At 36.7% G+C, this 24,515-nt stretch overlaps 1 protein-coding gene across 1 annotated transcript in view; it reads left to right on the forward strand.

Annotated features, from left to right (window-relative positions):
• Positions 1–432: 432 nt before the first annotated feature.
• LOC150079796 (mitochondrial disaggregase-like) overlaps positions 433–24,515 on the forward strand; it is a 164,219-nt gene continuing 140,136 nt past the window's right edge. Inside the window, exons 1-2 of the mRNA XM_090383236.1 lie at positions 433–538; positions 17,788–17,839. Coding sequence (XP_090239362.1) covers positions 433–538; positions 17,788–17,839 — 158 coding nt within the window. The remainder of the gene's footprint in view (positions 539–17,787; positions 17,840–24,515) is intronic.

Genomic DNA, 24,515 nt, shown 5'->3' on the forward strand with positions numbered 1-24,515 from the left:
TGGTTTTTTTTTTTTTTTTTTTGGCTGATGCTGCATAAGCTCATACGCTTGCTTTTTTTATCATACGCCTCTATTACTATTACTAATGCTAATAATCAGTGCTGATCCCTTCTTCCGATAGAGGGATGAAGATTGATTTGTTTCCAGGATGGTGAATGTGATGATCGTTTATTTGTCACGATATTAAGTTTTTAAAATATTTTTGTCATATTTTATTAAATTTGAATTTTCATTGCTCGTTCAATAACATGTTCATTCCATTGATAAAAGTAGAGGATTGCTAAAGATTTTTATAGTTTTGAAATGTCGCTGAGTGGGATGTCATTTCTTTTACGTAGAACATGTAGAAAATTTCAACCTGCAATATGCCGGTTTATAAATTATTATTCTCGGCGTGCAATGGGAAATTCTACTTGGACCGTTTTTAGAAATATGAACTGCAGTTGTTTCATTAGAAAGTTTTATTTCAGCTCAGTGATTTCGGGATCTCTTGCACTGGCTTCTTTTTTTGAGTATGCTAATGTTCAAAATTCCCATAGTAAGTTTTATCTTATAACTATAACAGAATAATTAACTTCATTTTAATAATTTCATGATACGGAATAATTAACATAAGCCATTCATCCAAATATCCTGTGTTGTGTTGGTTCTACTAGACCTTAGGCACTTGATTTGCTCAGTTGCGTCATTTTCTTGCGTTAGTTATTGAGTAGCAATAACACAAGAGTGCAGTGACGTCACATCGTTAGATCAACAAAACCACGTGGTTTCTGTACAAGTAGGTGACATGTTATATGATTTATTCTTTTGATTGCTAAGGAAAAATTATCAGAGGTAGTGGCGTACCATTCTATCAGAGACACATTTATGGTTGTGGCTGCCGAACTACAGTCGCTCTACAAAAACTCTATTAAAATGAAAATACAAGCAAACAAACAAAAAAAAAAAAAAAAAAAAAAAATCTATGTGTTAAAGCAGTGGCTTTAATGCATCCTTCCCACAAAAAAAAAAAAAAAAAAAAAAAATCTGCTTCCTATAGTTCAAGTACCAGATGCCGGAACTCAGGGTGAACTCTGAATGAAAACAGAAAAGATGAGAAAGTTCAATAGAAAATAAATACAATAGATTATAAAAATGGTTAAAATTTATTAATTATTAAATTAATTAAAAAATAAAGAACTCAGATGATCTGAGGTGGTTGGGAAATAAATTTGTCCAGAAAACTTGCAAAATGAAAGAAACTCTTTAAATGCGATAAAAACATTTATTTACATACATACTGTATTCATATTTTTGCAAGGTGTGGCTATTAAATAATGAGATTCATGCAATAAAATAAATATAATGAAATATTTTATATCTTACAAGTTATCACCTTAAAAATAATTGCCTTGGCCTTGCACACACTGTTCCATATGTTTCTTCCAAGCATAGAAACATTTCTGGAATTTCTCTTCTGTAAATGCCTTTTAACACTTTTTCTGAATGTCTTCAATGGACTGAAAATGGGTTATCTTAAGTACACTTTTCAGTTTGGGAAAGAGAAAAAAAAAGTCACAAGGGACTTAGTTCTGGCAAGTATCTGGAATATATATCTGGCAAGATACATATTCACATACAGGGATTTGTTTTTGGCTATAAACTGGCAAACAGAAAGTACATTGTGTGCTGGAGCATCGTCTTGATGGAACATCGAACCATCCTTCCACAATTCAAGTATTTTCCTTCCAATTTTTTCGGGTAGCCTTGTTAGACAGAACTTCAGCATGGTATGTTTTATTGACAGTCTGATTTGGTGGGGTGTATTCAACCATAATAATTCCTTTAATATCAAATAAAACGAGAAGCATGGTTTTCATTTTTGATTTTGACATTCTTGTTTTTTTTTTATTCTGGAAGATTTTTTTGTCTTCCATTACATTGATTGTCTTTTAGTTTATAGGTCATACTGGAACAACCAACTTTCATTGCAAGTAATTACAGTACTCAGATAATTTTGAGCTTCAATTTTTTCCAAAACATTTTCACAGATTTGGCATCTTCTCATTATTTGATTCAAAATTTTTGACACACCATCTTGGCATACACTTTTCTCATGCCTAAATTTTTAGTTAAAATTTGCCTGTTTCTCTGTCCATATTGAGTTCTGATGTGACCATTCTAATGCTTAAATGATGATCACTTCAAATCAATGTTCTTACGTGGTTCACATTTTAATTGGTTTTCATTGATACCAGATGCCCTGGTCATTCATCATCTTTCACATTTTCTCTTTCTTCAAAAAATGTTTTATGCATTCAGACATGCAACCTCTTGACATAACTGATAACTTTCATTTGGTGTTTTCTTTAGTTTTGTTAAAAATTTGAGGTGGATTTGTTGTTCAGTTGTTTTGTCTGTCATTTTTCTGGCAAACTACAAAACACTAAGTAATGAAAACCTGTCTCACTGCAAAGCAAATGAGTGTCTTGGAATATGACTTGGCAGACAACTAGGGAAAGGTTCAAGGTCAACTACTGTGTCTTTGTTCCATAGGTGGTGCTTTGTATGTAGTGGCTGTGTGCACAGTCATGTTATTTATTAGCTACACCTTGCATACAGTGTAGAATTAGTGAAAATTTACAAATATCCTCAACATTCCAGTTTAAGAATAATTTAAGACAGAATTAATATGTTACATAGTAGCAAAAAATTTTAAAATATGTGAAATAATGAATTAAGAACAATCTATCTGATTTCTTTCAAATGTACAAAGAATGAGTTGGCTTCTCAGAGGTTAGGATGGAAAATTTCTGGGAATTTCCAATTGGCTGTCTGCTCTACTTAAAATTACATGCATTGATTGCTTGGACCTTCCTGCATTATTTGACGATTTGTTTGACACTGTTGCTCTGTGGAATGTTATTGCAACCCCCTGGAGTAAGTGCTAGGCACTGTTGCTTTGCTGTTGATTGTTGGAGGCCATTTTTTTTTTATCACAGAGTGTGAAGTGCTGGCTGCAGTAATTTATGGTTCTTTTTCCATAGAGCCACATTGCTGAATTGTGGAGGGGTTGGGAGGGTTCCAACTAATGTGATATATCAAATGACGAAGTGCAGTTACCAAAGTGGTTTATCATTAGTTTTAAACTAACATAAACATTATTTTTCTCAAAACCCATGGGATCTATGAAAAAAATTAATTCTTATTTAGATTCAGCTTTGAAAAATCACAAAAACATTAGTTTTATTTAACCATTTATTTAATTTTTGAATATGAGATGTGAAGCATTAACTATAAATACAACTGTCTAGTTTCATTATTATTATATTAGCAAAAGCACTTATTCGGTGTTTTTCAGTCCTAAAATTAGAGTTCAACATCATTTGAGGTACAGAATTCACACTGTTACAACCAGGGACTAGGAGGGCGTAGATCAGTAATGAATAAGTGATAGCATATGAAGGAAAATATAACAGCATGCAACCACCCATAAATAGTTTATACAGTACTATATAAAAAAAGATATTTTTTATTTGAAGCCAACTTCTTTTATGGTCTATCAAAGAGGTTTCCAAAGTGTGGAGTGTACTCCACATGGGACACACTTCATTTTTTTTTTTTTTGGGAGGGGGAACTTGTCCTCATGAAGCACACTATTTTTTTCGCAAAATATGGACAAACTATCCCACTAATCCCATTAAGAAGCACTTTTTTATTTATTTCTATTCATATTTTTTTTAGCATTAGTATTAGTAAAGGCACATGATACAAGAAAGCAAGCTTATATAGCATAAGCCAAAAAAAAAACAACCCTTCTCATTTCACCCATCCACTCACTCCAAATGTTTGTCTAGTTCTGCCTTGAATCCATTTAAGCTATCAACTTCTATGACAGATGGAAGTTTGTTCCAGCAATCAACCACCCACTGGCTAAAGGCAAATTTGGGTGCATCTATCCTACAACTGTCTTTCCTCATTTTGAATTTATGTCCTCTCAGGTGAATATTCTGAGCAAGAGGAGGAATCCATTAGCATTGAGCATGCTCAAATCATTCAATGCTTTATACACCTCAATCAGATCACCTCGCAGGTGCCTGGTCTCTAGACACTGTAATTTGCAAAACTAAAGCCTTTCTTCATAAGAGCAACCTTTGTTCCATTCACTAATCTTGATGCCCTTCTCTGTACTCGTTCCAGCAGTTCTACATCCTTCTTAAAGTGAAGTCTCCAGACCTGTATACAGTACTCAAGATGTGGCCTGACCATTGCCTTATACAAGGGGATAATCACCTCCTTATCCCTGCCAGAAAAATTCCTGTATATCATTGACAAGACACCATGAGCTACTCTTGCTGCACTGCTCAGCAAACTTCATATCTGACTGCACAATTACCCCCAGAACCTTTTCATTCTCTACCACTGTCAGTGTAGTTCCACACAGTTGATACGTTATTCTAGGGTTATTGCTTCCCATATGCAGTACTTTACATTTGTCAATGTTAAACTTCAGTTTCCACATCTCAGCCCATCTGCTCAACTTTTCTAGATCCTGTTGCAGCAGAATACTGTCATTCGTGTCATCAACAACCCTGCCAACCTTCTTATTGTTTGCAAACTTGGATATTAAGCCTGATATGCGATCATCAATATCATTAATAAATACAGAAAACAACAGTGGACCCAACACTGATCCCTGGAGGATTCCACTAATAACGTTAGTCCACGAAGAGTTCCATTGATTACCAGTCTCTGTCTTCTCCCACTCAAACATCCCTTTATCCATAGCAACAATTTGCTTCCACTGCCACATTGCTCAAATTTGTGCGGCAGTCTTCCATGTGCAACAGTATCAAAAGCCTTTCTAAGATCCAAATATAAGATATCAAAATTATTCTTTGCATCCAGTTCCTTTGTGACCACATCATAATATCCAATAAAATTGATCAGACAAGACTTCCTCATAACAAACCCATGCTGTATCTGAGCTATAACTGAAGTCTTGTCTAGATGATCCTGCAGTGCTTCTTTAACCAGTGCCTCCATTAATTTCCCTGGGACAGAAGTTAAACTAACAAGTCGGTAATTACTTAATGTCACACTTTGATCCTCCTTTGTGAACTGGGGTCACATTTTCACTTCTCCATTCCATGGGTACCTTCCCTGAGTCTAATGAAGCTCTCATAATTATGGCTAGTGGTTTGCTTACTTCCTTTGCTGCCTCCTTTAATATAACTGGATAGATCCCATCCACCCCAGTTGCCTTTCTTATGTTTATCTTCAACAATTTCTTCTCCACTTTGCTCTCATTTATTACAAAATTATCTAGCCTCTGGCATTCCCCTCCCTGAATAACTCCTCATATGCGAATGTAGATGCAAAATACTCATTGTTTGTTAGCTACCTATGCAGGATCATCAACAGTTGAGCCATCAATATCAAGTGGACCAATCTGATTCATCCCCTTCCTTCTAGAGTTTACCTAAGTAAAGAACTCATTGCTGTTTTTTTTACCTCCTTTGCCAAAGATTTCTCATAATCTGCCTTTGCCTACCTAACTTCTTTTGTGACTTGGTTACAGACCAGCTTATATCTATCATAGGCTTCCATGTCACCTGTTAATTTATATGTATCCCATGCATTTTTCTTCTCTGTCACATATCTCATTAGTTCATCTGGCATCCATTTAGGCCTAAAACTTGGACAATATTTCTTAGTTGGTATGAAAGCCTAGTAGCTTCCAAAATTAATTCTTTGAATGCTTCCCATTTTGAATTTGCTGTTGGTAACATCATCAGTTGGTCTTACCATATAGAATTTAAATACTGTCTCAGACCACCATAGTCACCTTTACGAAAGCAAAAATCCTTCCCTTTATCTCTGATGGTAGTTACCTCTTTGAGTAAATCCCACTTAAGCATACTATGATAAGTGCCACTTGGTCATTCCTTTATCTGCAGATTCTTAATGCATGAAGAATCACTACTGATAATCAGATCGATTATTACTCCCTCTAGTTGCCTCGCGAACATGATGCTGTAGAAAATAATCATCCAATAAATCCACAAAAGCCTTTCTAGTGTGTGAATGACTAACCCACAAATTGCAGTCAATCTCTGGGAAATTAAAATCCCCCATTGTAAGACACTCTGATTTACTGGCCCACTCTATTTCTCTGTAGAGTTGTTTATTATACTCATCAGAGTCATTAGGCCTATAACACACTCCTACTCTCAATTTTGATCTCCCAATGCTTATGTCGCACCAAACTGACTCGACACTGCACTGTCCAGCGATATCGACTGGCTTCACTTCCTTGGATTTTATGTGTTTCTTTACTAATGGCATACCCCCTCCTCCCTTCCTGTCCTGCCTATCCTTGCTGTACAGATTGTACTCCCCAAATTCCAGTTCTGCATTCCTAATATCTGTGTGACACCACATCTCTGATATTCCGACAATATCTGCCTTTGATGTTTTGACGAACACCTCAAATTCATCAAATTTATTTACCAAACTCCTAGGATTGGTGTACATTCAAGTATACATGCAGCTGTTCCTATTCTTAGCTATCCTAACACAGCCCGTGTATTTACTTGTTCTGCAGTGACTCCCAGGAGTCTCTGGAATCCCCTGCACCTTGCTTTCTAGGCTGCTTCTCATTCCATGGAAGCAGTACAAGAATCACTTTCACCTCTGCCAGCGGTTACTGTTAATCTATTAGTCTGTGTATCCCTCCAAGCTGGCAGTTTTCCGACCCACCTAACACTGCTTCGATAGCATCAGCAAATATTCTTGCATCTTTTCTATTTGAGTGTATCCTAATCCTGTAGAAGCAGTCTCTCCTGTTAACAAAGACATATCTCTAACAGAGTCTCTCCACTTGCTGTCTCATAGACGTACTGTTTCTGCTGCATGCCTTTTCTACAGATACTTCCATGGGCACTGTTCTCCTGAATTGGCTTCTATAATTCTCGCTCTCTCTCTTTCAAAACAGTATAAAAACACGTTCCGCCACCATCTAACATCCATTTACTGTCCAACTTCAAACTCACAGAACCAACTTTTCATCTTCCTTATTTATTCATTTAACTGCTGTTTTCTGGAATAACCTTCTTTCATACATATTTTCTGAAAATTACAGTTTTCAAAGTCTAATGTCAACAAATATCTTCTTTTATCTTCTCAAGCTTCAACCCAAGCACGGTACTAAGTACTATAGCTTCTAATACCTCTTGTGTTTGTGGTTTTCATAAAAAAAAAAAAAAGTGGAGGAGAAATTGTTGAAGTGAAGCATAAGGAAGGCACCTAGGGTGGATGGGATCTATCCAGTTATGTTAAAGGAGATGGCAAATGAAGTAAGCAAACCTTTAACCATAATTATGAGAGTATCTTTGGACTCAGGGGAAGTCCCCATGGACTGGAGATGTGCAAATGTATCTCCAATTCACAAAAGGGGGGTCAAAGGGTGTCTTATTGCTATTCCAAACCTCGTATTGTTTGGCATTACAAGAACGCAAAATGGGATGACCTGCAAGATTTCTTTTCTTCTTTTCATTGGTCGGATTACTGTTTCAAAATTTCTGATGTCACTGTTTGCTCAGATCGTGTCAGTGAAATTATTCTTGTAGGAATGGAATCCTTTATTCCACACTCCACTTTAAAATCTTGTTCTATATCTAAACCTTGGTTTTCCAATAAATGTGCTAAGGCTGTTGAAGAGAAGAATGTTGCATATCATAATCGGCTTGTTTCCAATTCTTCAGTGTCATTTTCTGCCTTCACTAAAGCTCGCAACAATTGTAAAGCAATTATTAATCAGTCCAAACTAGATTTAGTAGTGGCATGTGATGAAAGAAAGCAAGTGTATGAGCTTACGCAGCATCAGCCAAAACAAAATTTACAAAAACTGCTAGCAAGTTTTCTACTTGCTTCTTGCCCTAATGGTAGCCGAGCATTCTGATCTCTTCCCAAAGCTGCAACTTTTTCCCATCTTTGCTCCCACCTCTGTCAAAACCAGATGGTTCTGTTGTCACTTCAGCCTAGGATAAAGCTCACCTGCTAGCATCCCATTTTTCTTCAAACTCATGTATTAATGATCTTGGTAAAACACCTCCCACCATTCCCAACATGCTCCATTCAATGCCTCCTGTGGTCTTCCCTCAAAAGGATGTCAGAAAAATTTTTACGAATCTCGATGTTAAGAAAGCTCCAGATCCTGATGGTATTTCAATTAACCGCCGACTCTTAAACTACCTAGAAACCGTCCGCCTGATCAACGATCGCCAGTATGGATTCCGTCAGTGTTGATCCACTGGTGATATTCTGGCTTGTTACCCATTTATGGACAAATTCAGTGGAAAAGTTTGGGGAAACACAAGCAGTTGCTCTTGACATCTCATATGCTTTCAATTGTGTTTGGTATAAATGGCTTGTAAACAAGCTTCCATCTTATGGTTTGCCAACTGTTTTTTGTAATTGGTTATCCAGTTTTCTCTCTGATCGCTCACTGAGGGTGATGGTAGATAGCTCTCAGTCTTCTTACTTCCCCACTAATGCTGGTGTCCCCCAAGGTTCAGTTCTTTCCCCCACTCTTTTCCTCTTGTATATTAATGACCTTTTTCCATTGACTGGAAATCATATCCATAGTTTTGCTGATGACAGCACATTGCATTCAACTTTCCATTTTGAGAAACCTTGCCCTGCTCAATCACTTCTCTACTATCCGCTACCTATTCTTTCAATGCCGATCTCCAGTGGGGCAAAGAAAACTTAATTGATTTCAATCCTTCTAAAACTCAGTCTTGTCTTTTATCTCGCAAAAAGGATTCTTCTGCCCCTATGCTTACCTTTGGTGACACTCCGATTTCTAGGCAAAATGATATATATCTCTTTTGGGGATGGGCAAAGAAAACTTAATTGATTTCAATCCTTCTAAAACTCAGTCTTGTCTTTTATCTCGCAAAAAGGATTCTTCTGCCCCTATGCTTACCTTTGGTGACACTCCGATTTCTAGGCAAAATGATATATATCTCTTTTGGGGATGGGCAAAGAAAACTTAATTGATTTCAATCCTTCTAAAACTCAGTCTTGTCTTTTATCTCGCAAAAAGGATTCTTCTGCCCCTATGCTTACCTTTGGTGACACTCCGATTTCTAGGCAAAATGATATATATCTCTTTTGGGGATTACCCTGACTTCTAATCTCTCTTGGCACAAGCATATTACAAATATTGCTTCCTCTGCATCAAAAAAACTTGGTTTTCTCTTTGTCTCTCGGCATTACTTTTCTTCCAAACAGGTGTTCACTCTGTACAAATTGCAAATCTGCCCAACCATGGAATATTGTTCCCACATCTGGGGTGGTGTCTCCAAAACCTCTCTCAGTCTTCTAGATTCCATTCAGAAGAGGGCAGTTAGGTTAATTAATGACTCCTCTCCAACAGAGTCTCTCCACTTGCTGTCTCATAGACATACTGTTTCTGCTGCAAGCCTTTCATGCAGATACTTCAATGGGTCATTGTTCTTCTGAATTAGCTTCTATAATTCCTGCTCTCTCTTTCAAAACAGTCTGAACACATGCCACCAACATCCATTTACTGTCCAACTTCAAACTCACAGAACCAACTTTTCATCTTCCTCTTTTATTCATTCAGCTGCTGTTTTCTGGAACGACCTTCCTTCATACGTATTTCCTGAAAATTGCAGTCTACAGAAGTTCAAGTCGAATGTTAGAAAATATTTTCTTTCATCTTCTCAACCTCAACCCAAGCACGGTACTAAGTACTATAGGTCCTAATACCTCTCATGTTTGAGGTTTTCATTAAAAAAAAAAAAAAAAAAGATATGCTCTGACCCAGTCATCTGGCCATTACAATTTGGCCTTTGTTAAACTCACTTAAGTCCGGTGACTTTCCCAACTGAAGAACAAGAGTAACACTGGTTAATGAAGCTCAGTATCTGGTGTTTCTTATACTGTGTCCCAACCCGTGCACATTGTTGTGCAAATTGAAGCAACCCCTACAGTTGCTTCGATTTGCATAACTACTCGCTGGTCATAATGTTTTGTCTCATCAGTATATATATATATATATATATCTGTATACCTTTTTTATGTATGTATTTTTGTATGTATATCTATATATATACTATCATTGAATTATATTAAATATTACCATAAGTTAAATTATAATAATGTGAATAACTAAATAAATAAGCATTCATTAGAGGCAGTGACATGCAATTCCTCTATATAAAGCTGAAATACATCCAATATTTTAAATTAAATAAAATAAAACATGAGCCAGTAGTATGGCAAAAACTGTAGAGCGAAAATTAACATAAAAATATTTGTTTGTTTATTTGGGTTATTTTTATGTTAATTTTTGCTCTACAGTTTTTGCCATACTACTGGCTTATGTTTTATTTTATTTAATTTAAAATATTGGATATATCTATATATATATATATATATATTTTTTTTTTTTTTTTTTTATTATTTGTACACATTACTTACAAATGAGTATTTAGGTTGTTCATTGTTTTGATGTTATTTGCAGAGAAGATGACATCATGTGTGCATGTTCTTGTTGTAGGCAAGTACACTGTATTTGCCTCACCATTATTTTCATGATCATAAATTATCCTCTTATTATGCTCAAAAAATAACAGAAAAAAATCCTTTGCTTCAGTAATTACTGTGTAAGCTGCTGGAAATTTGCAGTTTTGATTCATTAATTCTTTCAAATCCATAGTGGTTTAAGAAAATAACCTTTACTCCATTATAAATGAAGTATGGGTTATGTTTTATATTTTCTAATATATTATAAAAGTATATAGTGGCAGCCATATAAACTGTATTACTATAAATTTTCTCTAAAAACAAGCATCACAATAGAAATAATTGCCCCTATAGCCTCATGTAATATACTGATGTAAAATGATTATGCACTTTATTGATAAAAAAAAAAAAAATGAGCTAATGAAAAACTATTTAAACATTTATTTATAAATAATTACAGAAATACATATATATATTTTATATAGTAAATACACTGCAGGCCATATTGTCTCTTCATTGTGAACAATGTATGAAATTATCATTATGTAATAAGATGGAAAATATATGCCAGAAGCAAACAAATACATTTGTGATACCATTAAGTTTTCTATAACAGATAGTATTTTGTTGGCCCACCACTAGCTTTAATTACCCATCTTGCACTTGTCTGGCCTGGAATGTATCAGATATAATTATTGCTTAGTTCATGGTACCGGACATGAATAATGGTTTCTTGCAATATTTATGTTGCTTGATGGCTATTTTCGCAGCTATATTCTGTTTCATAACACCCCAGCAGTTTTCATTCAGATTCATATCGGACTATTTTCTGCTGTGATTAGAATCAAATATTGCAGCCTTCCATGAACTTCTGAATCTTTTTAAAGATTAAAAAAAAAAAAAAATTGAAACAAATTAAAATCAGCATACTAGAAATTGTATTAAATAATTGTAAGGTTGTACTAACCTTACATGCAGTGTGGCAAAATGCAAATTCATGTTGGAAAACAATTTTCTGTTCCTTGAAAAGAAGTCTCTGATGACAGGCAAAAGAATTTCCTTTAAAATTTTTGTGTAGTAGTAACCACGAACAGTACCATTTACAAAATGTATTCTACCTATTCTTTTGCTTATTGTGTATCCCCAAACCATCTGACCGAATAGAAAATTTACTATCAATTGAATATAGTTGGGGTGATGCGCCTCATTAGATCTATGCTGAATGTGGCATTTGCTATCCAATCCACCAAATACGGAGGATGCAGAAAGGTCAGGAAATGACCACCGCATATCCCGGAACAATATGGCCTTAGTTGCTAATGCTCCTAAAAACCCAACCCGCTATCCAATCTATGGAGATTAAATTTGGATTCATCAGAGAACATTAGCATTAGTAGAGGCACTTGATGCAAGAAAGCAAGCTTATATAGCATCAGTCAAAAAAAAAAAAAAAAAAAAAAACAACCTTCCCATTTCACCCATCCATTCACTCCAAAAGTTTCTAGTTCGGCCTTGAACTTATTTAACTTATTGACCTTCACAAAGAGCAAATGACTCTCTCATTGACTTCTTTGACAACTCCCAATCACTGATGAACTCCATCCAGAAGTTTGCCTCTTCTATTAAACTGCAAAGTGACTAGCTCTGAACTGATTATTGTAGTTTAATATTATTATTACTTTTTTTTTATTATTTTTCTATTCTCTAACTAATTACTGTAATTTATTATTTATTTTACCGGTAACTTAACGCAATCCTCTTTTGTACATATGATTTTAATGTTTGAATCTATATCAGTGTTTATCTTCCTGTTGGATCTCTTATTATTGTTATTGTGTTCATTGTTCTGATCTCAGATACACTGTTAATGGTTACCTGTTGTGTATCTTATTATTAATAAAAATTAAAAAATAAATAAAACAACTATAGATGGAAAGTTTGTTCAAACTATTTACCACCCACCATCTTAAGGCAAATTTCTGCACATCTATTCTACAACTGTCTTTCTTCAATTTGAATTTATGTTCCCTCAGGTTTGTAATCTGTGCAAGAGGAAAAATCCCATCAGCATTGAGCTTGTTCAAACCTTATACACCTCAATTAGATTACCTTGCAGGTGCTTAGTCTCCAGAAGCTGTAATTTGTAGGACTTAACCTGTCTTGCTAACAGCAACCCTTTGTTCCACTCACCAATCTCGTTGCCCTTCTCTCTACTCGTTCCAGCAGCTCTACATCTTTCCTAAAATGAGGCCTCCTGGCCTGTATACTGTACTCAAGGTGTGGTCTGACCATTGCCTTATACAGTACAAGGGAATAATCACCTTATCCCTGCTAGCAAAATTCCTATATATCATTGACAAGACACCATGAGCTGCTCTTGCAGCTTGTCTGCACTGCTCAGAAAACTTCATATACTTTATATCTGACTGCACAATTACCCCTAGGTCCTTTTCATTCTCCACTCCCTTGAGTGTAGTACCACTACCACCTAGTTGATATGTTACTCTGGGGTTACTGCTACCCATATGCATACTTTACGTTTGTCAATGTTAAACTTTAGCTGCCACCTTGCAGCCCATCTGCTCAACTTTTCCATATCCTGATGCAGTAGCATACTATTATTACTGCCATTAACAACCCTACCAATCTTCGTATTGTCTGCAAACGTTGACATTAACCATGATATACCTTCATCAAAATCATTGATAAATACAGAAAACTTTGGTCCTTGAGGTTGTCACAGACATTCTCTCAGATATGCCAGACAAGCTGTACTTGCTACCTGGGAGTCTAAAACGCTGATGGAACTGATATTTGGGTGACACTCAAGTCAAGTGGACCCAATTTTGGCCAAGTTCGGATGGTATGTGACAGCCATATTCTCTACTTGCACCTTCACGATGGTGGGACTGTTAGTAATCCTGGGTATAACCCCCATGGACAAGCACACTGTGAGCGACCACCCAGGTGTGAACCAACGTAAGCAGGGGTCGAGGCGTGGTGCCCACAATACATGGAGGAATGCTGCCCTCTGTGTTCCCAGGCAGTACTAGGTGGTAGACGACTCTCATCAACCTGTGAAATACCACCACTTTGCTTATTGGAGGCTTGAAGTGGTGGAACCCATGTTTAGTCTCCAGAGCTATGTTCTGGTCAACCCTTCCCCATCTCTTCCATCATGCAGTATGATTGATGACTTTTGAGGTTATGATGAACATCGTGACGAGATCCAATCTTCCTTACATTTTGAAGGAACAGCTCTAAAATGGTGTTCGCAGGCTGGTCGCTAGTTAGTACACCGGACCGAACCTGTTGGTAACTCTCTAGGAGACTTCCAGATCAGCTAGTGTATAATCTTGCTACCTCTATTCTGCCAGGTAGTGACTGGAGGGAGTCTGAGTAGTGTGTATGCAGGGAGCATTGTAGAGGCCACGTTATGTCAAGGATCTGGGTATATTCTTACCATGTGTACGCCATATCCAAAAATTTCATTACTTCATACAGCATGTCCCATCCACTTTTTCTTACTATTGAATACACCATGAATTGTCAAACTAATAGAGTAAGCTTATCTGCGAAAAGATCTAAACCTCCCAAACACTTCCTAATTCATTTCACAAATATACGTGGTCTCAGTTCTAATCTCAACGATGTCCATTTCCACAAGCAGTCTGCCAAATCCCATGTACTTTTTCTGACTGAATCCCAATTATCAGTTGATTCAACTACTGCTCATCTCAAATGCCCAAATTATTCGCTGTATGATTCCTTTCGCCTCAAAGGTAGTACTTGTGCATATGTCTGTTCCGTTATTCCCTGTCAGAGACTTGGTAATTTGGAATCTCCCCTTTTCAATCTTCTCTGGCTTAAAATCTCTCTACCTCATTGTGTCAAATTCATCTGTTGTCTCTGCCATTCTCCCAACTCCATTAATCACTTGGAGCTCTTTGACATCCTCTCTTTGAAACTTGACTTTCTCCAGTCCAACTTTCCTAACAGTGAGGTAATTTTCCTTGGTGATTTTAATGTTCACAACTCCAGCTGGCTTCCATTTTCTAGTCACACCGACCCAGCTAGTCGAGATGCTGAGGCTTTTGCAATTACTAATGACCTTGCACAGATTGTTCATTTACCTACAAGAATACCGGACAATCCTAACCATAGAGCCAACACGTTTGATCTTTTTATCACAAACAACTCCTCTAAGTACACAGTCGAAGTGAGAGGTCCTTTAGGCATCTCAGATCACAACTTGGTGATTGTGTCTTCTCCAATAGAACCTTTATCTCATGGCTATTCCCAACCTCGTATTGTTTGGCATTACAAGAATGCAAAATGGGATGATTTGCGAGATTTATTTTCCTCGGTCGGATTACTGTTTCAAAACTTCTGATGTCAACATTTGCTCAGATCATGCCAGTGAAATTATTCTTGCAGGAATGGAATCCTTTATCCCACACTCCACTTTAAAATCTCGTCCTAAACCTTGGTTTTCCAATAAATGTGCCAAGGCTCTTTAAGAAAAGAATGTTGCATACATAATTGGCTTGTTTCTAATTCTTCAGTTTCATTTTCTGCCTACACGAAAGCTCGCAGCAATTGTAAAGCAGTTATTAATCAGTCCAAACTAGAGTTTGTACAGGCTAAAAGTAGAAAACTTGCTTCTTGCTGTAATGGTAGCTGAGCATTCTGGTCTCTTGCCAAAGCTATTGGCCACAACTTTTGCCCATCTCTGCTCCCACCTCTGTCCAAACCAGATGGTTCTGTTGTCACTTCAGCCATGGATAAAGCTGACATGCTAGCATCCTATTTTTTTCCAACTCATGTATTAATGATTTTGGTAAAACACCTCCCACCATTCCCAGTACACTCCCATTCAATGCTTCCTGTGATCTTCCATCAAAACGATGGAAGACCACAGAGCTTGATGGGCTCCTCAATTTAAATCCTTCGAGGGCATCTACCCTGTGCTTCAAGCTCTCATATAAGCCCATAACAATGCCAAGTTGGTGTCTGATTTCCTCACACTCCTTATATCGTGCACGCACAAAGACATTCCCCTTTGCAATATCATGTCCCATTCCTGATTGCTCCACAAACATCAAACAAGCAGTGCATTTCAATAGACTGTGATTCAGAGGACAACCGCCTCCCCCCCTCAGTTCTCCTCTGAGCCACAGCACTTCCACTAGTTTGAGCCGTTTGCTTTGCTGCTCTGGTCTGAGTCATGATTTCTATTCAAGTTCAGTAAAATTCCAATACAAAATATAACTGTAAACCTATATCCCTATGCAGTTATAATATATGTATGTATTTATATGTATATATGTATTTCGTATGTATATATGTATTTCGTAATACATATATATGTATTTCGGTATAGAATATCTCCAAGTTACGTCATATGACTTTCTTATCCCCTGTCAACTTTATGGATTAATTTATGATGTTATGTTTGTAATAACTAGGTCGCTATATTTATTTAGTTAAAAAAGTACAATTCAGTTGACAATGAAATTTAATAAGATTAATAAATTTTACTGATTAATTGATACTACTATACTCACTACCTAGTTTTCCGTTAAACCTTACGTTGTCTAGTTTTCCGTTAAACTTTATGCTTACACGCGTTGTATCGTGTAACTATGGCGGCAAGTTACGAATGGTTAATCTACGGACACGAGGTATTATTTACTTTCCAAATCGCGCTATATAAATTCGAAATAAACCACGGAGCTTGACTAGGTCTATAAGCTACTTATAGAAAATAATTTAATCTAACAATAAAGTGTTTAAGTACAATCAATAAAGTGGCTAAGTATAATTAAAAACCTTTTGTTCACGGGAGCTGCAAAACCTGTCCACAAGTGGATTTGATACCCTTACCAATACTAAGTAATAACCTACAAAATCTCTATCTAAATTCAGTTTAAACTGAATTATTGTTACTAGGAATATAAAGTAACTCTAAAAAATAAATTAATATGCCAATTTAAGACAATAAAAAAGCAAAAACTTCTCTATTTGCTGGAGCCGTAAAAACTTCGCCTGTTCACATGTACTCTCGCACCCACACCTTGATATATAAATTATATATTCAGTAGTAAGAAAAGGTGGAGGATGTTGTATGAAGTAATGAAATTTTTGGACATGGCTTACACACAGCAAGAATATACCCTGCTCCTTGACATGACACAGCCTTGACAGTGCTCTCCCCCCCCATACACACTACTTAGACACACCCAGTCACCATCTGGCAGAGTAGAGGCAGCAAGATTGTACACTAGCTCGTCTGGAAGCTTCCTACAGAGTTACCAGCAGGTTCCTTCCAGTGGACTATCTACTGGCCAGTCTGCAAGCAATGTTTTAGAATTTCACCCTCAAAATCTAAGTAACATTGGATCTTGCCATAATGTCTATCATAACCTCAAAAGACATCAATCATTCTGCATGATGTGGAAGATATGAACATGGGTTCCACCACTTCAAGCTTACAATAATCAAAGTGATGGTATTTCACGAGTTAATGAGTGTCATCTACCACCTATTATTGCCTGGTAACACAGAGGGGTGGCATTCCTGTGGTGTCGGTGTAACAACTTGACCCCTGCTTATGTTGGTTCACCCTTGGGTGGTCACATCCAGTGCCATATTTCAGGACTTGCACATGGGCTTTATACCTAGGGTTATTAACAGTCCCACTTTAATGAAGGTGCAAGCAGAGGATTTGGCTGTTACAGACTGACCTGACTTCACCAAAATTTGGTCCACTCAACTTGAGAGTCAATTGAATATCAGTTCCTTCAGCATTTTCGACTACCAGGTAGCAAGCCTAGCTTGACATACCTGAGAGAATGTCCCTCACAGCCTCAAGGACCAAATTATTACAGAATAATGGTGTAATATCACACTAGTTTTATACGATGATGTAATAGTGTCGTGAGATTGCAACTTTACCTATTGAGGGAGTTATTAAGGAAATATTAAACTTTAAGAGGGTGATGCAATTTATGTGGCCACCTCTGTAGCTTATGTTGTTATTTTTGGGATAAATTGTATTCAATAACAAATGTAGCTAGATCATTAATCTCCTGTTGGCACTCTTTGACTATCAGTAGTAAGTAAAAATGAGTGAAGCAGTACATTTACAAAAAAATATATATATTTAAAAATAATGTCACACACAAAGTATTATTATGATATTTAGATATTTTTGGATGATATTCAAGATGCAGTTTCTGCTTGCAGGTGACAGATTGTTAAAAGCAGCTAGGTTGGGTAATGACGACGAGATTCAAAGGTATGTTATTGGATGTGTTTAACTTATCTATTTGGTCATTTCAGATATTTTGTATATACATTAAACTTCCATAATAACATTCCTGATGGTGATGCTGTTCTGTTTTTAATGCTGGTCTGATCCCATGTTTCTGCAATAAGGCCTCTGAGGTTGGGATTATTCATACTACCAATTTTAAACACACACACCAACCGTTTATGACTGGTTGAATAATGAAATAAAATAAAATAAAATGATAGAAAAGACTGTAAAATAATATTTACAAAAAACTTTTAATCATTTACAAAAAACTAAACTATAACAAAAGTTAAATAAGTTAAAATGCTTTAAAATATAAATATAAAAGCGATAAAAAGACGATAAAAAACACTAGAGCTTTCGGAGGTGTCTTCCTCCTTCCTCAGTAATAGTGAGACTTAAATGACACATCCTTAAATACCAGGTTCACGGCACACGTGGATGACCAGGCGCATACTCAGCATTCCTTTCACTTGTACCGGAACCAGAAGTGGACTGGACACGTGGAAAATTAAAACGTTTGTCTCTTGTCAAAACCACCGCCTCAAAAATTGATCCCATGTTCAATCCTATGAAGTGAAGCATTTTGTAACATCTGTAGTGCTAGTCACTTTTCCACTTACGTTACTCTTTCAGAGTACCAAGTAGGAACAAATTCATATTTATTCCTTCTTCCTCTTGAGTTTTTGGAAAGAGATGAGAGAATCTAAATTCTAAGACTCACTTGTGGTGCAGTTTGTTTACTTCTTAGACATTGTTTTCCAGTGCATGTGACTTTCTTTATTTCATATTCAATTCAAAGCATTGATGATAAAAAGCCCACTCTCGCAATTCAGTGTGTCTTTTCATTTATTGGTGTATTCTCACACTCTCCTTAGCTGTTTTTTTCCTAATTTCAACATTGTTTGTCTCCTTTCTTTGCTGGTTCCATAATCATCGTCTTATATGTGTTGTTCAACACATCATAGTAAAATTAATAACAGCATTATTATGTTAATATAACTTTATTGTGTTCATAATACTCAAGATATCTTTTTAAAAATCTTTTTTTTTTATGGTTAATAGCATGCAAAGCATTAGCATTAGCAGAGGCATGTGATGCAAGAAAGCAAGCTTATGCAGCATCAGCCAAAAAAAAAACAAAAAAAAACCCCGAACTCCCATTTCACCCCTCCGTTCGTTTGAAATACCTGTCCAGCTGAGCCTTAAATTTATTTAGCCTATCAACTTCCACAACAAGGGATGGAAGTCTGTTCCACCAACCAACTACCCGCTGGCTAAAGGCAAATTTCCACACATCTATCCAACATCTGTCTTTCCTCAATTTGAATTTATGCCCTCTCAGGTGATTATTCTGAGCAAGAGGAAGAATCCCATCGGCATTGAGCATAGTCAAACCATTCAAGGCTTTATACACTTCTATCAGATCACCTCACCAGTGCCTAGTCTCCAGACACTGTAATTTGCAAAACTTAAGCCTTTCTTCATATAGATGCAAAATACTTGTTTGTTAGCCACCTGAGCAGGATCCTCAACTGTTGAACCATCAATATCCAGTGGACCAATCTGATTCATCCCTTTCCTTGTAGAGTTTACATAGGTAAAGAACTCTTTTCTGTTTTTCTTTGCATCCTTTGCCAAGGATTTCTCATAATCTGCCTTTGCCTGCCTAATCTCCTTTGTGACTTGGTTACAGACCAGCTTATATCTATCATAAGCTTCCATGTCACCCATTAATTTATATGTATCCCATGCATTTTTCTTCTCTGCCATATGTATCATTAGTTCATCTGACATCCATTTAGGCCTAAACCTTGAACAATATTTCTTAGTTGGTATGTAAAGCCTAGTAGCTTCCAAGATAAATTCTTTGAATGCTTCCCATTTTGAATTTGCTGTTGGTAACATCATCAGTTGGTCCCACCATATAGAATTTAAATACTGTCTCAGACCACCGTAGTCACCTTTACAAAAGCAAAAACCCTTCCCTTTACCCCTGATGGTAGTACCTCTTTGAGTAAATCCCACTTCAGCACACTGTGATCACTGTCACCTAGTAGTTCCTCTATCTGCAGATTCTTAATGCGTAAAGAATCACTACTGATAATCAGATCAAGAGTATTACTCCCTCTAGTTGCCTCCCGAACATGCTGATGTAGAAAACAATCATCCAATAAATCCACAAAAGCCTTGCTAGTGTGTGAGTGACCAACCCAGAAATTCCAGTCAATATCTGGGAAATTAAAATCCTCCATTATAAGACTCTCTGATTTACTGGCCCACTCTATTTCCCCGTACAGTTTCTTATTATACTCATCAGAGTCATTAGGCCTATAAAAAAAGGTAAAGTGCAGCCATTATCAACCCACTGCAGGATGGAAGCCTCCTCAACAATTCATGCTGATGGAAATGGACCATAATCTGCCACGCTGGTCCAGTGTGGGTTGGCAGATCGACCGTATTCAGAGGTCAGCGGCTTGAACTCCGGTCTACTCAAAGAGCGCGTGCTACTGCACTCCTGCTCCTGACCACTTGGCTACGGAGGCCTATAGCACACTCCTACTCTCAATTTTGATCTCCCAATGCTTATGTCACACCAAACTGACTCGACACTGCACTGTCCAGCGATGTCGACTGGCTTCACTTCCTTGGATTTTATGTGTTTCTTAACTAATAGCATAACCCCCCATCCCTTCCTATCCTTTCTGTACACATTGTACTCCCCAAATTCCAGTTCTGCATTCGTTACATCTGTGTGACACCATATGTCTGATATCCGAACAATATCCACCTTTGATGTTTTGAGCAATACCTCAAATTCATCAAATTTATTTACCAAACTCCTAGCATTTGTGTACACACAAGTATATATGCACCTGTTCCTATTCTTAGCTACCCTAACACAACCCATGTGTTTACTTGTACCGCAATGACTCCCAGCAGTCTCTGAAATATACTGCATCTTGTTTTCCAGGCTTCTGCTCATTCCAATAGAAGCAGTGCAAGAATCACTTTCACCTCTACCATTGCTACTGTTAATCTATTAGTCCCTGTATCCACTCAAAGCTAGCAGTTTTCAGATGCATCTAACACTGCCCCGATAGCATCAGCAAATATTCTTGCATCCATTCTATTTAAGTGTATCCCATCCCTGTAGAAGCAGTCTCTCCTGTTAACAAGTACAGACCAGGCTGAAAAAAATTCTACCATTTGAACCTTGCACAATCTTTCCAGGGCCGAATTGATCAACAAGGCTCTCATCATATACTCCGTCCTATCGTGTCTGGGCAGAATTGCAGACACTTTCAAATTCAACCCTAATTCATGGCTTTTTTTCAACAGTGACCTGTACCTGTTAAGTAATTCCGCCGGTCTCCTACTCTTAATATCATTAATGCCAACGTGTACAACTATATCACCTTTTGTGTCCTTAAAAGATGATATCAGCTCTACAATGTCATCAACCTTTGTCCCCGACAGACATACCCTGGTACTGTTCCACCTATTGGCAGCTTTAAATTACCAAAAAACCATAGACATTAAGCATACAGCTCTTTGAATGACATATATATATATATATATATATATAACTTAAAATATGTTATGCTTCACATATGTTGCAAAAAATAAAAACAAAAATTAAAAGCTAATGTTATCTACCAGAATATTAAAAGAGGGGCGATCTCACTTATAGTGCTCTTTTAAAAAAGTTTAAAAAGGTGATCTCACTTAGAGTGCTCTTTAGGATGATTGGTTCACTAGGAAGTGTTATAATGGGAATTTTCCTGTATACATTGTTCAGAAATGTACAGATAAGTATCTGGTGTGTGTGTATGTATGCATTCATGTGTGCACATACATTAATGTTTGTAATTTTCCATCAATTAAAATTTTAATGTCAAGAATCAGTGTAAAAAAAAAAAGAATTTCAACAACTATGTGTAGTCCAGTGAATAATACATGGAAGAGAGTATCTGCATACCACAATAAACAAATATCATTCTCTCTTGAGTAAAAAAAAGGTAAACTGGAACCATTATCAATCCAATGCAGGATGGACCCTCCTCAATGGTTGATGTTGATGGAAATGGACTATAATCTGCCATGCTGGTCCAGTGTGGGTTGGCAGATCAACCGTATTTAGCAGTCAGGGGCTTGAACCCTGGTCTACTCAAAGAGCGTATGCTACTGCACTCCCACTCTTGACCACTCGGCTACAGAGGCCTCTGTTGAGTATGTGTCATTAAATGGTTTTAAAATTTGTATTTACATTACAATATCAACTGTACTCATTCATTTTTCAATTAAAATATAAGAATTTTACTATTCCAATTAGGCTAAAAATATAAAAAAAAATTGTGCACTAAAGATCATCCATTTAAATATCTTTTTCTACGATTTTTCTGGTAAGGAACTCAGTTTTCCCAATGAAAAACTGCCAACCTTTGGAATACATGCAATTTTCAGATTTACTTTAAGCACAAGTTAAGTGCTTTAGTGGACTTATTTATAAAGCTAAGCAGCATAGTAAATAAATTTGATGAATTTGAAGTGCTGGTCAAGACATCAGATGCAGTCGTTGTTGGGATATCAGAGATGTGGAGTCACACAGATATAAGGAATGTAGAATTTGAACTTGGAGAGTATAATGTCTACAGAAAGTACAGACGGGATAGGAAGGCAGGAGAAAAAATATAAAATCTAAGGCAGTGCGTCCAGTTGACATGGATGACTAGTGCTATGTTGAGTCAGTTTCGTGTGACATAAGCGCTGGGAAAGCAAAAATGAGAGTAGGAGTGTTCTATATACCAGATGACTCTGATGAGTCATACAAACAACTTTACAGAGAAACAGAGTGGGCCAGTAAATAAGAATTCTTATTATGAGAGATTTTGTAACTTTCTGGATATTGTCTGGAACTTGTGGTTAGTCACTTGCACACTAGAAAGACTTTTTTATTGGATGACTGTTTTATGCGGCAGCATGTTCGAGATACAACAAGAGGGAGTGATACTCTTGATCTGATTATCAGCAGTGATTATTCATGCATTAAGAATCTGCAGATAAAGGAACCACTAGGTGGCAGTGATCACAGTGTATTGATGTGGGGTATACTTAAAGATGTAACTGCCATCAGGGTTAAAGGGAAGGATATTTGCTTTTGTAAAGGTGACTACAGTGGTCTCAGACATTTTTTTAATTCTGTACAGTGGAACCAATGAAAGTGATTTTACCAACAGAAAATTCTATATGGGAAGCATTCAAGGAATTAATCATAGAAGCTGCTAGGATTTTCATACCAACTAAGAAACGCTGTTAAAGGTTTATTCCTAAGAGCATGTCAGATGAACTAATAAGACTTGTTGCAGAGAAGAAAAATGCATGGGATGCATATAAATTATCAGGTGACAGAGAGGCCTATTTTAGATAAGCTAGTCTGTAATCAAGTCATAAAGGAGGTTAGGCAGGCAAAGGCAGATTGTGAGAAATCTTTGGCAAAGGATGTAAAGAAAAACAGTAGACTTCTTTACTTATGTGAACTCTAGAAGGAAGGGGATGAATCAGATTGGGTTCACTTGATATTGATGGTTCAATTGTGGTTGATCCTGCTCAGGTAGCTGACAAACTGAATGAGTATTTTGCATCTACATTCACACAAGAGGAAGTGGAAACCAGAAGTTTATCCTGTAGGGAAGTGGAAACTAGAAGTTAATCAAACTCTAACAGGGAGCTAAATGATTTTGTTAACATTGACAAATGCAAAGTACTCATATGGGTAGCAGTAACCCCAGAATAAAGTACCGACTGTGTGGTACTACACTCAGTAGTGGAGAATGAAAAAGACCTGGAGATAATTGTGCAGATAGGCTGCAAGGACAGCTCATGGTGTTTTGTCAATGATATACAGGAATTTTGCTAGCAGAGATAAGGAAGTGGTTATCCATTTGTATAAGACAATGATCAGGCTACACCTTGAGTACTGCATACAGGTCTGGAGGCCCCATTTTAGGAAGGACTTAGAACTGCTCTGGAATGAGTACAGAGAAGGGCAATGAGATTGATGAGGGAAACAGAGGGGTGCTCTTACCAAGAAAGTTCTGCAAATTGCAGCGTCTGGAGACTAGGCAACTTCGAGGTGATCTGATTGAGGTGTAGGAGGTTTTAATCGTTATATCAAGCTCAATGCTGTTGGGATTGTTCCTCTAGCTCAGATTATGCACTTGGGGAATCAGCATTCATTGATGCTTTTTTTTTAGCCCCAAGTTCAATCAGTGTGGTGACAGAATCTAGTAGTTAATTTCGTGTGCCTTTACTTTCACTCTGGTATATAATGACTAATTAAGAATGACCACTTGTGTGCATTATGACACAGTTCCTGAGTTACTGTTGAACACATATGTCAATGCAGCAAATGTGTTAAAATGTAACATGGAAGAAACTAACAGTTTTATCATATTTTGTGTCTATAATATGTTTTTTAATTTTCAGAAAAATTAAGTTTTTTGATTTTAAATAAAATGGTGTAAAAACAAAGCATTTCTTAAATATTTAATTTTTTATTACATATAAAAAATTATATATTAAAATTGCTGTGTATTTTTACTACATTTAAAAAAAATGAAAGATATATTTATTCATCTGAAAATGAAAAAACAAA

Source organism: Mastigoproctus giganteus, chromosome 10 (assembly GCF_048544385.1).
Source record: "Mastigoproctus giganteus isolate SK-2022 chromosome 10, ASM4854438v1, whole genome shotgun sequence".
Taxonomy (NCBI): Eukaryota; Metazoa; Arthropoda; class Arachnida; order Uropygi; family Thelyphonidae; genus Mastigoproctus; species Mastigoproctus giganteus.